Here is a 15,168-nt window from a genome sequence, read left to right as displayed (position 1 = left end):
ATACCTTTTGTTTATTACAAAGTTGAAAAATGTACACACCATTATATTTTGTTTACGTTTTTGTGCACTTAAAAAACGAATTTAAGATATTTACCGTTTACGAATAAAAAAAATCTTTAGCAGTTTGATATGCTTTATAAAAAGTTCTTTTAGTACTATAACTTAAATCTAATATTATTTTTTTTTCACTGTACTAAATGAGAGCAACTAAAACTACAAGGTTTGAAATAATAAATGTTCATAAGTAATTTGATGCTTATTTGTTAAATTATTTATTATGTGTATTTGTAATTACGGGGGTGTCTAAGTAATATATTGGGTAAAATTAAAACTTAATAGAGAACCAACTTTAGACTGACAGTTTAGTTTCTTATACAAATAAAAATTTAACCATACAAGTATTTAGTTTTATACTTTTTTTTTAATTAACCTTGTATGCATGACATATTGAATAAATAAAAAACCTTTTTTAAGAACGATCTGAGGATGAATTAATAATTATTTTTATAGTAATGTTTTTGATTAAAAAGGAATCTTATTATTAACAACTTTTAACTAATAACAATCTCAGGCACACTTTTATCCTTATTGCAGACCTTGGTTGTTTTTTTATATAAACACACTATTTTTATACTGTTCGTGAAATTTGTTCTTTCTGCTAGCTTTTTTTGACAATAAATTTAAACTGGTTTCAAAAGTTATTTATTGGTACATATTATTTGTTTTTAAATATAATATATTTATATGTTTGTCCTCTTTCAATAAATAATATTGATAAACACCTCATATTTTTATTTTTTCTACTATTTTGTTTTAAGCCAGGTATATGCTGTTTCAAAGTTTGGCATAAAACAAAACTCAATAAACTTAGTCACTAAAATAGTTAACAGTATTTATAACTTATACTACAAGCTGAACTACAATATATAATAAAAAAAAACAGTTTAAAACAAAAAAGTACTTATATGTATATTGTATATGTACATTTATTGACTTGAAATATATGGTTTGTGTCGCCTTTGCAAAATTTTTTAAAACAATATAATAGAATAACAAAAAAATAAATCTTTTAAAAATTATCTTCGTTGTTTTAATTATTACATTTTATGCCGAAGCCACGTACAAAAACTTACTAAAGTATTTTTAATATACTAAGTTAATTTAACGATCTGCAACTATAAGTATTTAGTGAAAGCTCACATTCAAAATAACTTATCAAAAGATTATTAGCTAGTTTTTACTATTTTATTACAAGTACAAAAATTAAATCAGCGAAAACGAAAAAAGCTACTCACAAAGTCACGTATGTTTTATTTTTAAACGACAGTAATTTACTGTACTAAGTACTTAAACATTTAGTTTTGTAATTAAAAGTACGTGAAGTAAAATACTTCCAATCATATCTAAAAAAATTAATAAAAGATAAACACATAAAATAAACAATAAGTCAGAAACATTTTTCTGAGTTACACTTTATACGTTGAACTAGTATATAAAGACAATGCAAAATCTAAAAGCTGACTTAAACTAATGAGTTTTTTTTTTCTTTTTAATTATTTTCTGTACAAAAAACTTCTTTGTGGTATGTAAATTTTATAAAAAACAAACAAACCAAAACATACTAATTTTTTTTTAATACCTGAAAAACAAAAAATGTTCCTTTGTTTTCTAAAAGATTAGTAATTGTTTAAACTCGCCTTAACGTCTTATTAGCCATCCTAATGTGTTTTTTAATTATCATTTATTTTATAAAACTAGACTTCCTATATTTCTCAAATAAATACAAATTACCACTCATTAAATAATAACCTCAAAACTTTAAACTTTTAACAACTTTTTTTCTCCTCCTCATCACTGCTCGTTCACGAACTTGGTTTCCGCGGTGAGGAAGCCCTGACTGTCCTGAGCACCCCCGTGCTGCACCTCCATGGCGTTCTTCTGCTCCAGTATCCTCGCGTAATCCTGCGCCGCCTTCCTACCCAGCTTCCTGCTCCTCTGACCTGCGAAATATGTTTGTTGGAATGTTGAATTATAACACTAGGTCTTTTAACAGGTTTTAGCTACTATAATGTAAAAATTGCTTTTGGTTAAAAGTGTAATTCGAGTAAAAGTACTTTTTTTTGTCTATTCGAGATCTATTAACTATAGAAATTAAAAAAACGTTTTCGGTTACTTTTTAACTCCCTACTTGATTGCAGAAAAAACACGCGTAATCAGCTTTTAACATTCTGTAAAAGTTATTAATTGTTATTTTGTATTGAAAGTTTGAAGATAAACGCAGTAGGTGTATTAGACCGTGGCTTCAGTACTATCATTTAAAGAAAGTATTTTTGAAAAAAAATCTATTAATGCTTAACTTATAACTTTATCTATTCGGAAACTTTTGATTTACAAAAAGAATCTTTTTAATTTTTGCTTTATAAAAACATTTCTGATGGACATTGTAGTTAAGTAAAGCAAGCGTAATAAATTTTAAATAGTTTTGAAAAAAAACTACACTTCATTTATCTATTGTGTAATTCATTTATTAATGCTTTTTAAGTAAACTCTAACCAACGGGTACGATTTTGAATTAAAGGTGCTTCCCCTTATATTTGCTGAGTCAGCTTTATTTTTAACCTTTTTTTTAGTTTTTTTCACTCATACTCTTAACCCTAACCCACTTTACACAAACATATTAAAAACTAATTGAAAAGTAAAACTTTAATGAATTATTTATATTGACTCAGCAAATATTGGGGAAACACCTAGAACTTCAATAAAACTCCCAACCAACTCCTATTGTGTAATTCATATATTAATGCTTTTTAAGTAAACTCCCAACCGACCCGCCAAGTTCGGGGTCTGCTGAGCCAGCGCCCTCCTCTCCCTTTCCTCCACGTCCTGGCGCAGCGATATGACGCAGGGCAGTCTGACGTCATAATGAAACCCGCGATCGGTGAACCTCCTCGAGTTCAGCGAGTTCAGCTTCTTCATGATGTCGAGACCTGAGTGGGTTACAGAAAATATTTTTTGAATTAAGTTTAAATACTTTCTTTTCATATGTGTTTGTAAGTTTGAAAAAGTTGATCATAAAAATATAGTTTTTTAAACGTAAACAGTTTTTCGACACCAAGTATAAACATAAAAAACTCTGAATTTTAATTATTTAAATTACATTTTGTGATTAACTTAAAGTCGTAAATATTATAATGGGTACAAAATTTTACTGTAATATAAAATATTTTAAGTAAAATTTAACATAAAGACAAGGTAAACTTAAACATGACAGAAACTTGAAAAAATATTCTATACATCATACTAAACGTTTTATTTTCTGAAAGTTAAATTTTGTAACTAACTGCTTACTTTATCAGCATCATAAGTTTAAATTCACAGAATAAAATCATACAATACATTTAAAATGTTGTAAATATTGATTATAAGTAATGTTATGCTGGCTTGTTTTTAGTTTAATTGCCAAATATTTTTAACACATTTTAATACGAATAATTTTTCTAAGTAAAGAAATACTTCAGTCAGATTTTTGTAGTTTTAATGCTTAAAAGTAGTAGTTAAATGCAAAAGTTTATTTTATGTAATTTGTTATCAGCTCAAAAGATGACATAGTTATATGCATGTGATAATGATTTTGTTCGTCTTACATACAAACTAGAAAAAAAAATTATTTATAAAAACTTGAGTACAGCTAACACGAGTATATATAATATATTTTATTTATACGTTTATTATTTGTAGAATTAAAATTAAGAAAAAATCAAAAACTCTTTCGGACAGTCTAAACTGTAAATGTAAAAAAAAAGATAGTTTAAAACTGAAACAGAACAGTTTTAAACAGACAAGATAAGCGCAAACCAGCAAATTTGCATTCAGCAATTGAAAACCGCTAATCTATTTAAACGTTTGACATTAGCGTAGCAATTTAGCACTCTTGTACGTTAAGCCGATAAAATTATCAACTCTCGGTGTTAATTAAGTTTAATTGCAAAGCAGCTTCATAGATTTTCTGTTAGCATAGCTGATCTTGCATAATGCAAAATTTACTTTAAAGCTTTTATATGGTACTAACTTATATAGCAGTTGAAAAGTTTGTTGAGTTGCTTGTCTTTAGCCAAAAGAGCCAGCAAGGGTTTTCTTTTCCACACGATACAGCGACAATTGTTCTCTGCTGTTATGGTAACCTGCAGTTTATAAAAAACGTTTGATTTGCTATGCTTAACATAGGGTTTGTTACGAAAACTAATAGTTATGCTTATAGCTAGAAGCTAAAGTTATAAAAAAAAGTAAGGATAAATATACAATGTGACGTTAAAACAAATATAGATTTATATCTTATAATTTTAAACTCATTAAAAAGAAAACAAGTGAAAAAATAATAAACCTAAAGCTAATAACTTTTGAATTGTTACACATAATCTACTTTTTATTTTAATTAAGATGTTAAAACTTTTTTTGGGTAGTACTTTATTGTTTTAACATTCTAATGTTACAACTACATTAAAAAATTATATTTTAGCATTCTCTCACAAACATTAAAATAAAAAATTTAGTTGTTTTGTACAAACAACATTGTACTGTTCAATTATAACTAAATCAGTTTACCTTGTACGGGTTTAAAAAATCACCATATTAAGCAAAGTTGAAAAGAAGAAGTATACATTCAGCATGTTCATTTAAACTCACATTGAAAGTTGCTGTTCCCTTGTTGTTGTCCTTCAAAGCGTCCCACTCCGGAGAGTCGACGAACTCGTTCTTTTGAATGGTGTGCAGCACCTTGCCACCTTGCTGCACTTTCAATCTGAAAGAAATAATAAATTTTTAACAGGCATTTTTTTTTCTTTTTATTTCGAGATTTTGTTTTAGTTAAGTTGTTTTGACTGTTGAATTAAATTTAGCTACACTAAGTTTACTGAGTGATTAGCTTGTTTTAATATAAGTTTTTGAGATAATCGTTGTTTGATAAACAATGTAAGTATTTAACTTTCATTATTTTAAAAGCAGCCCTTTGTTTAAACTTTTACAAACAGTAAAGTTTCTTAGTCAATTAAAGCAAAAACTAGGTAAATTTATTAAAAAATTGTAGTAAATGTAAAAACACGTATTAAAGCTAAATAAAATTTCTACTGTTCAGTATTTTAAATTTATAAAATCAGTGTATTTAAGATTTAAAACTGTTCTACAAACTCTTTGAGCTGAACTATTTTCATTTGTTTACAAACGGTTGGTAACATGTTTTTGAAGGGAATATATATATCAGTTTTCGTTTTAAGTAAAAACTAATTAAAAACGCTCAGAAACTAACTTTCCCGAAACAACCAGGGCCAGCCTGTCCACTGTCGTTTTGCCTGCAATTGCGTAACTGTGGTCTTTCTTCAGCGACAGCTTGTGGAAGCCCTAGCAAAATGATAACTATATTAAAATACTGAATCGAACTTTCATTGTTGTTTGAATTTCACTTTATTTAACTTTGTTGAACAACTTGCGAAAGCCATACTAGCCACCCTAGTGACATTTGGTTGTTTTAAGTTTCTTATTAAACTGACTGTTGTTGTTTTTAAATATTTATGAATGTTTATGAAAAATTTCAATTTATTTAGTCATTTAATTATAATTTATTATTTTTTAATTTTAAGATGTTTTAAGATGTTAGGCAAAAATGCTTTAAATAATCTACCGCTTTTAAGTTAAATGTAGTTCTTCTCTAACATTCTTTTCTACATCTCTTGCCGTTAAAAATAAAATACTATCTTCAAAATTTCTTCAAATAAATAACAAAGCAGCTTTAAAAAGCTTGATATAGTAACAAAAACATTTACGACCTTAAGTCAAATACAAGAACCAATTTGTCAGATCACTCTACTTTAGTGTAACACGACTTTACTTACATTGCCGTGACGTCACAAACCTTAACTCCGACTAGGTCGGCGAAAGTCGTTTTGCTGACGTCGAACGGGGCGAAGAAATTGTTGTAAACTTTGTTTTGGTCGCCTTCGAACGCCTGTTGGGTTTTCTTTGACTTTATGCTGGTGTAGATGACCTGTGAAAGGCAAATTTTCAATATTTAGAATTTAAATGTTGCTAACGCTTGATAAAAATGAATTTAAAAAACTAAGAGGGCTTTTCAGCTTGACCGAAACGACTCCAAATAATATTAACAAATTAATTAACTGTAAGTTTTAATAAAGCAATTACTTCAAATACTGTAGTTATTATTTGCAAAATATAATTGTTCTAAGATTAAAATTCTTATAAGTAACTAACTTAAAAAAAATTCAAACTAATTAAAATTCTAAAAACGCGCCAAAGTGGTTTTTAATCAGCAACTATATAAATTTAAACTTTGTTGATATTAATTAAAACTGTTATTTTGTTCTATTTTGATAAAGTTTGCATTTTACATATCATACTTAATTACAACTAATTGAAGTTACACCATCAAATTTTTTTTGTTTCAAGTTTTGCTTTAAATAACAGTATGACGTCACAAAACCTGTCCGACGTTGGTGGCGCTCAAGACGGCGGCCCAGACGACCACGTCGGCGAGGCAACCCTGCAGGCCGGCCCACACGCCCAGGAAGACGAACGAGACGGCGACGAAGGAGTTGTGGTAGAGACAGGCGTTGGCCGAGGACCCGCCCGCCAGGAAGGCCAGGTGGAGGATCAATGAGAAGGCTTGGTAGAAGGCTCCTGCGTTTTAATTGGTTGATATTGTTATGGTTCGGTGAACGTGCGTGATGTTGCATATTACTTTAGTTTTTTATAATTGTTGTTAAATTTTAACTAGTTCAACAACGTTTTAATCAGTTCTGTTTCTGTCAGATTTTTTATAAAATAATTTAAACACAATCACTGTTGCACATTTAAAAACATATAAGTGTATTTTTGCAAAGCTATTTAGTTTCAAATAAAAAACTTATATGACTTCTGATTTGCAGGCTTACAAATACCTTGCTAGATTGTTTTAATTAAGTCAAACAAATTATAAAGATGTACTAAAATACGTTTCTGTAAGAAATAATATTTTATTAAAATTTTAGTTTGATAAATATAAGTTTAAAATAGTAGTAAGGTTTACTTATAAATTTTACAGTAAACTTTTTTAAGCAGCTAATTAAAAGATATTAAAAAGATTTGTTAGAGAAAAACAACTTTAGATAAAAGTCGTATTTGTGCAACAAACTGAGTATTTATTTATTTAATTCTTGGAAACGAAGAAAGTAATTTTTACCGTAAAAAATAAACATTTTAATAGGTTAGACTTCCTAAATAATTTGAATAAACTGTACAAAAGCTACTTTGTCATCTCAAATTAATACTTTTAGTTTTAAACTCTTTTAAAAATTAGTTTTAAACAAGATTTTCACTACAGAATATACAAGCATTTTTAATATAGTGTCGACATTATTATACTTATTTTTTTAATAATCTTTCTTAATATTGTATTTCTAGATACTTTTTCACAAACTTAATACCTATGCTAAAAAGTTGCACCTTGGAAATAAAAAAGTTCATTAGCTTATAATTGAAACACAGAACAAAATACTAATTTTAAATTGATATTAAAATGTATGCTTAGTAAAAATGTTTTTAAAAGAGTTTTATTTATTAATATTAATATTCAGTATAGCTTGATAAATAATGTTTTTAGAACAATTTTTTTTCAAACTTGTATAAATTTAGACCTGATGATACATTGTTTTTAAAAACTTTAAACTGCTAACATTTCTTATTCAATATCAAGCAGTTTAATTACTCTGTAAATAGATACACTCATAACAATAACCAAGTGTTCAAATACAGGTAATGACTAATACATGGTGTACGAAACAATAACCGAAAGACTGCTTAGTACCCAAGGTCTTTACAGCGAACATTTTGAGCGTTTTTTTATCGTTCGCTAAACAATGTTATAAGTCAAAACTGTGATAAAATTTTATAAAATAACTTTTGTAGTAATGAAGATTTACCTGGAACGTTCGGGTACCACTGGCTACAGACTTCGCTGGTTCCATGGATACCGTACCTTGTCTGGTTCCACCAAACCTCTGTGACGTCAGCTTCCGTGGTACCACTGATGACGTCACTTGTTGCGGTAGTACCGATGACGACGGCTGCTGTGGTAGTGGTAATGACGTCGGCTACCGCTGCATTAATGGTGACGTTACCTGCTGTGGCTTCCGTCGCATTGATGACGTTACCAACTGCGACTTCCGTAACATTGATGATGACGTCAGATAAAGTTTGTTGAGTTGTTGACATTGTGACGTAATAATTAGTAAGTTTTCATTTTCGCAAGCTAAAGGTGGTTTTCGTTTATCGGACTTTTACTTTTGAAATAAAAATACGTACTAAATGCAAATGTATTTTCTTCGCACAAGAAAGTATCATTTTTAACGGGCTACCTTTTTTATAAATAAAAAGCATACAAACTTAAGTATTCTTATGAAAAACATAGAAAAAAAAGTTAAATTTATTAAAAACTATCAAAAAACTTTAACATAAAACAAATTAAAGTAGTTTAAATTTTTAGCAATATTAAAAATCTCTAACTAAATCTAGTCTTGTTTATGTAAAAATTCAAAAATTTCATTTCTGTCGCTTGTTTAGTAAACCAAACTTGCTTTTTCTCTCTGTTCTTAAACTAAAAAAATATTTTCAAGACAAAAAACAAACGATAACTGTACAGATCTGCTTAATAAACATTATTATTTCGTATAAAGACTGGCATCAATTGAGCTTAACAGACAGCTGCTTTATAAAGTATCTCCTTTGCACTTTTATCTTCTGCTGTCTAGCTCAGTCACATTGCTCAGATAAACAATCAGCTCATAATGCATCATTATTACGTATGGAAATGTCAATTGCTCGAATTTGATTAATTTTTCTAAATGCTTATTATTTGTTTGTGGTTTTTGAATAATTCCATAAAAAAAGCTAAATAGAATGAAATAATGAAATAACTTTCGTACAGTATGGTACTATTTTTTGTTTATTACTGTCAAAAGCTTCAAAATTAAAAAATTAAAAAGGCTGTTTTTTTATCTAATTATTTTTCCTTTGTAAACAAATTTTGTTTAGTACACAACGCAAATAAAACATCGTTGTAAAACTTAATGCGCTATTTTATTTATGTATGGGTGATTGCCTTTAAAAGAGCGCATTTAATGAATAATTTATCTCTGAAACAAAAGTGTTGTGGTAACAGGTTTGTTTACGCTTAAACGCAAATAATACTCTAAAGTTTTATCCTTATAAAACCTCTTTTGTTTAAAAAAAACTTTAGAACAGACAATCTTAAAGAGAAACTATAGTATCAATAAACTATCAAAAAAAAAGCAAACTGTTAGATAAACCTCATAAAAAAGGAAATAAGTTTCTTGACTTTTGCTCATATTATAGTTTGAAAAGTTATTATTGAACTCGTTATCTAAGTTTATTTAATTTTTTACAGTTCACGTTTTCATATTGAAATAATAAATTTGTAATCGAAAACCAATAGTGTAACTGAATACCAAAGTAATAAAATCTGCATAAAGCTGCACCCCTAATAAAACAATTAGCAACTTTAATACCGAACTAACCTTGAAAGCTTAATAAACATTTAAATTGGCCTATCAATTAAACGCAATTTCAAATCGATCTACTAATGTCGCTTTCAATTACAAATTATTGTCGGCTTTAGCTTTTAACTGTATTACTATTACTACGCACTTTTAATTGTATTGATAGTTAAACTTTTAAAAATTTTAAAGATTATCTATTTTTAAAAACTAAACTGTTTTTACTTGACTCAAGGTGTTATTTTTTTCTATACTATCTAGTTAAGTTACTTTATAAGTTGACGTTATATTTTTTCTTTATTAAATCAACAAAAAGTTTTTTCTAATATCTAAGTATGAAATTTTAAATATTTGTAAATGTAGAATAACTTCAACAAAAATGTGAATCAAAACGTTAAGGTTGTGTAAATTTAAAGAGTTGGAAAAACTAACAAATAACAGTGTTTACTTTAATATTACTTTTACATATAGCTATTTAAAGTTTTTAATAACTATTAAAACCGAGCTTTCTACGCTATACCTAATTGAAAAAAATAACTAAACATTTATAGAATTAATTTCTGACTTAAAAAAAAAAGGTAGAACTTGTTCAAATATATGAACTTAATTTTATACTTTTTTTACAAGTAAGCTCTGAAAAGCCCTTAAAATTGACTTTGTGAAAATCCAGTTTAACTATACAAACTTTCATTTGTTATAAAGAGCACCGTATATAGGTTGTTTCTAGATTAATATAACAATGAAAATATTTAATTAGCTCACTAAGTTAAAACAGTATGATAACTGGCTCCATGAAATACAACTTACTACTAGAACCAGACTACTATCAAACACACATATCTTCAAGCAAACTTCTACAACTTTCAAACTGACGGTGGTAAACTGAAGTCACAAAGATAAAAATAATCGGTGACGCAGCATTCCAACACTTGCCCTAAAATACACTTGAAATAATCAGTTCGCACTAAATGGTAGCATTCTAGAACTTTTACTTAGCTTAAAAAGATTTAGTATTAATAAAATGAAAAATTTTTTTTTTGAATTTTTTACTTATAAACTGTAGCTAAATTTTTAATATCTAAACATATTGAGGGTAAAAAAGAACTAAGCGTTTTGACGAACACAATCTGTTAACTAAATTGTATTGACACTTAAGTCTAGTTTATAGTAGATAACTATTTAAACACTAAATTTACAACAAATGATAAATATTTAATACACATTTTAGAATTAAACTATTTATAGTTAATCTATGATATGTATTTACTTAATTTTACAAATTAATATATATATATATATATATCTTATTTACTTAATAATTGAAAGTTTCACTTTAGGTTTAATAATGCATAGTTTAAAAAATAAGGTAAACTTATATGTGTATTTAAAGTATCTTATTTTCAGTTACACTTTTTAATAATCTTATTAAAAACTAATGTAGGTATACAGGGGCGTCGCGTGGGGTGGCACACTGGAGCTGCAGTCCCACCTATTCAAAAAAAAAAGAAGAAAAAAGAAATTTTCTCTTTACTTCAGTTTTTCTGCTTTTTTTCATTGAACGTGACGATAAATTTGTTAGTTTTTCAAATTTTACATTCAATCTTCAAATATTCGGTTCAATGGCTGGCGCTGCAAGCTAAAACTGTGGGTGCTGCATTTTAAACATATACAAATTTCCTATACAATTTTTAGAGCTGCATCCAATGCAGCGCTATGTGAATTAAACTGAATATAATGAATATAGTGAATATGAATATACTGCTAATAAGTTTTTGAACATTATACATTGACAAAGCTACTAAATGTAAACACACTGAGTACAGTGAAAGTAAAGTTTAGTTTTTGAAGTGAATGTTGCAAGATCAAAACCCAGTGGTCAACACATCTACAAAAAAAACTTTTTAAGCCAAAAGTTTTAACAAGATTTTAAAGGACATTATTAAAAATGTTACAAAACTTAATAGTTGTTTGTGTGTTTTATTGATAATTCTCTAACGAAATGGTCATTAAAAATTTTTTTTTCAAATATCAAAATTTTTTATTCCAGATTACCTTAAAGTAAAATAAAATAAAGGCTACCTATCTTATTTACATATAATAATTGAATTTCTTTTAAATATAAGTATATTTGTTTTTTGATAATTTTTAATATTGAAATAAGCAATATGTAGCTAACAAGTTACATGCAAGTTTTAAATGTAGCTGCCTTATATTGATAATAAAACTTGTGTAAAAAATAAAATTTTCAAGTTGAGATCTACAACCCAAAGTTTTCTTGACTTAATGTGAAAATATTTAGAAAAAAGATTATCATAAAAGATATAAAAAACTTTATTTTAAACTATAAAAGTACTCAAAAGTTAAAAACTCTGTTCTTACAAAATTTTAAAAATCTTAAATAATTTGCTAAAAACTTTTTTAACAGTTGCTGAAAATAAAAGAAAAGGTAAGATAAAGTAAAATAGGTTTTTTATCTGTAAAATTCTTACTTACACAACAAATACAATTCTCATAGTTAAACTTATATCAACCTGTATTTAAACTAAAAATTTTCAAGCATTTATTTTAAATGAAAAAGTCATTTAATATTAAGTACATATATAGAAAGTTTGTTAAGGACATAGGGGGCTATCATTTTTTATAACAAAAATTAGCATTAGAAATTATATGAAAGCATTACTTATATACTACAAGATACTTATCAAAGAGAAAAATAAATAATTAGCATTGAAATATCAGTACCGTGTAAAAGTTTTCACAAATAGTTGAACTGAGCATAAATAATTTTTTAGGTTGTTTTAAAAAATTACAACATGCAAACCACAAATTATAGTGAATGGACTGTGGATCAGCTTAAACGCCTTGATATAAATGCTTTATCTGAAGTTGAGAAGCTCAAGTTAAAAAACAGCAGACCAACACCAGATATTTCAATTACCCAAGAGTGTACATCAAGAGGTTTGAAGTTTATTTTATGACTAAGCTAAAATTTTGAACTATATGAAAAAATTTAATTTTAATTTATATATGTGTTTGTTACTTTAAAAAGAAAATATATTATGAGGAAAAAGTTATGATGTTTACAAAGATTATTGCAGTTTTAGTTTAACTAAAATATTAGCTATATAAATTAAAGTCTTAGAGCTAGCGTATATTTGAAACATTGTTTCATCCTAATATTTTTTAGCTGAGATTTCACCAAAGGAGAAATTTTTAGAGGTTTTATATATATATACTTTTCAGGTATTTATAGTTTTATCAATGTCAGTTTTTGTAACAACTTTAGCACTCAAATAATGATAATGAAGAGTTTTTTTATTAATAGAGTGTGTATATTTATTTTAATTTTCTAAAAAAAAGATAAAATTTTGTTTTTTTTTTATGGTTTTACAGTCATGTTTTTTGTCAATGTCAGATTTTTGTGTTAAAAAGGTAAGCCTTTCAAGAGAAAGTTCAGCAATGAATATTACAACAAGCACCAATGGCTTTGCGCATGTAAACAGTCCATGGCCCTATACTGTTTTCCGTGTATTCTGTTTGGAGGTGAAGATGCTTGGACAAAAACTGGTTTTAGAAACTTGTCCAAAATTGCTGCAAGATCTCTATCTCATGCCAAATCTTCCAAGCATTTGGACAACATTGTGTCTTTCAACTTACTAGGTAAAAGTTGCATCCAAATTTATCTAAGTAAAAGTTACCAGGATAGTATTGAAAAACATAATGAAGAAGTGAGAAAAAACAGAAAAGTACTCAATATTTTAATTGACAGTGTACTTTTTTGTGGCCAACAAGAAATTGCGTTAAGAGGCCACAATGAAACTGAAAATTCCTTAAATCCTGGTGGCTTTAGGTCTTTGCTTAGATATGCCAGTAAACTAGATAAAGACCTTCAAAGTCATTTAGAAAAAAGCAAAGCATTTTTAGGAGTGTCTGCCACATTCCAAAATGAGATTCTAGAATGTGCTTTGAAAGTCTATAAAAAAGAAGTTGTCTCACAAGTAGAACAAGCACATTTTATAGCAGTCATTGCAGACGAGACAACTGATATAAGTGTCCAAAATCAGCTTTCAATTGTTGTTAGATACACACACCAAGGAAACGTTGTGGAAAGATTTTGGGGTTTTTTTAGACCTAAAAGAGCTAATGCTGATGGTATTTCTGAAGTAATTTTGACTGAGCTAGCCAAAATTTTACAAGGAAATAAAAAGAAATTAATTGCCCAGACGTATGATGGTGCATCAGTGATGAAGGGACGAATTGGAGGAGTTCATGTCAAGGTGAAAGAAGTATACCCCAACGCACATTATGTACATTGTGCTGCTCACCAAGTAAATTTGGTTTTATCAAGAGCTGGCAGTTGCAACAATGAAGCAAGGCTCTTCTTTGCAAAACTTGATCAATTTCCAAACTTTTTTTCAAAATCGCCAGAGAGAAAACAAGCCTTTGAAGTCTCTGTTCCTTCAGGCTCCAGAACACGATGGAATTATAGCTCAAGAACAGTATGCAAAGTTGCCATGAACTTAGATGAATTACTCAATGGATTTAAATCAATTGTTAATTCTTCAGATTGCTATGGTTTGCCAACAATTTCTGCTGCTTCAAACTGCATCAAAACTTTAGAAGACAATAAATTTCTTTTTTGGCTTAATGTATTTGCTGCATTAATGCCTGAAGTAGAAATTTTATACAAGGTAATGCAGAGCACCAGTTTGACAGTTAAAAAGGCAGAGGACCATATTCGCAATTTTAAAAATTCAGTTGCTAGAATTCGGAACTCAACTATAACAGATCATGAGTCTGTAAACCTCTCTGCTGCTGCAAAAGAGGTTTGCGACAGTGTAAATCTAAATGTGGCAGAAAGGTTCAAGTTTTCTGGCCACTTGCGAATTGCTCAGTTATTTGACGAAAAAAAGTTCAACGCGTACATATCTACATTTCCATCAAATTTGGTTGAAGAAGTGAAAACATACTATCCAGAAGTAGAGTCTAAAACATTAGTTAATGAGTTAAATACTTTTTATAAAAGAAAAGAAATGCACAAGTGCGGTCTTGTTAAAATTTTAGCTGACTTGAAAGAAAACAACTTGGATAAATCTTTCACTGAAATCACAAAGCTGTTGAACATACTGATAGCAATACCAATGTGTTCAACAGAGGCAGAAAGATCATTTTCAGCTCTAAAAAGAATTAAGACTTACCTAAGAAACACTATGGGCCAGACAAGACTTAATTCTTTAAGTGTATTGTCAATTGGTCGAGATTTAGTTAGTGATTGTGATGGTTTTAATTCGAAGGTAATAGAAATGTTTGTTGAGAAAAAAGAAAGAAGGATGCATTTTACTTATAAAGGTAAAAAATAATTTTCTGATTATCATTAACAGAGAGTACATAATTAAGCTTATTATGTTTTGTGTTTTTAACTTTTAATATTTTTAGTTTGCAAATAGTAAACTACTAAAAATATTTTACTTTATTTTTAATTCTCTGTACTGAATGCTACTTTTGACTAAACTTTATATTTTATTTCTTTTCAGATACATTATATGTTTTTAGTTAGTATTTCATTAATAAGATGTTAATGTTTATAGGTTATTTTACAAACTTTAGT

The 15,168-nt window shown here is 28.0% G+C and overlaps 2 protein-coding genes across 2 annotated transcripts; one reads left to right on the top strand and one right to left on the bottom strand.

The window, feature by feature from the left end:
* Window positions 1-1,294: 1,294 nt before the first annotated feature.
* LOC145831522 (popeye domain-containing protein 3-like) lies at window positions 1,295-8,292 on the bottom strand. The gene is made up of 8 exons (XM_082938801.1): window positions 7,968-8,292; window positions 6,491-6,687; window positions 5,906-6,037; window positions 5,303-5,394; window positions 4,684-4,798; window positions 4,070-4,181; window positions 2,829-2,987; window positions 1,295-2,000 (listed from the first exon to the last, which is right to left on the bottom strand). The coding sequence occupies exons 1-8, from the start codon at window positions 8,257-8,259 to the stop codon at window positions 1,852-1,854; spliced, it is 1,248 nt and encodes a 415-aa protein (XP_082794927.1). The 5' UTR covers window positions 8,260-8,292; the 3' UTR covers window positions 1,295-1,851.
* A 4,081-nt stretch (window positions 8,293-12,373) lies between these two features.
* LOC145832216 (zinc finger MYM-type protein 1-like) lies at window positions 12,374-14,920 on the top strand. The gene is made up of 2 exons (XM_082939538.1): window positions 12,374-12,518; window positions 12,993-14,920. The coding sequence occupies exons 1-2, from the start codon at window positions 12,374-12,376 to the stop codon at window positions 14,918-14,920; spliced, it is 2,073 nt and encodes a 690-aa protein (XP_082795664.1).
* The last annotated feature ends 248 nt before the right edge of the window (window positions 14,921-15,168 follow it).

The sequence above is a fragment of the Thalia democratica genome, chromosome 3, assembly GCF_965202585.1.
Source record: "Thalia democratica chromosome 3, ktThaDemo2.hap1.1, whole genome shotgun sequence".
Classification (NCBI taxonomy): domain Eukaryota; kingdom Metazoa; phylum Chordata; class Thaliacea; order Salpida; family Salpidae; genus Thalia; species Thalia democratica.
The sequence above is the reverse complement of the archived record's forward strand: the minus strand, read 5'-3'. Positions and strand labels throughout refer to the sequence as shown.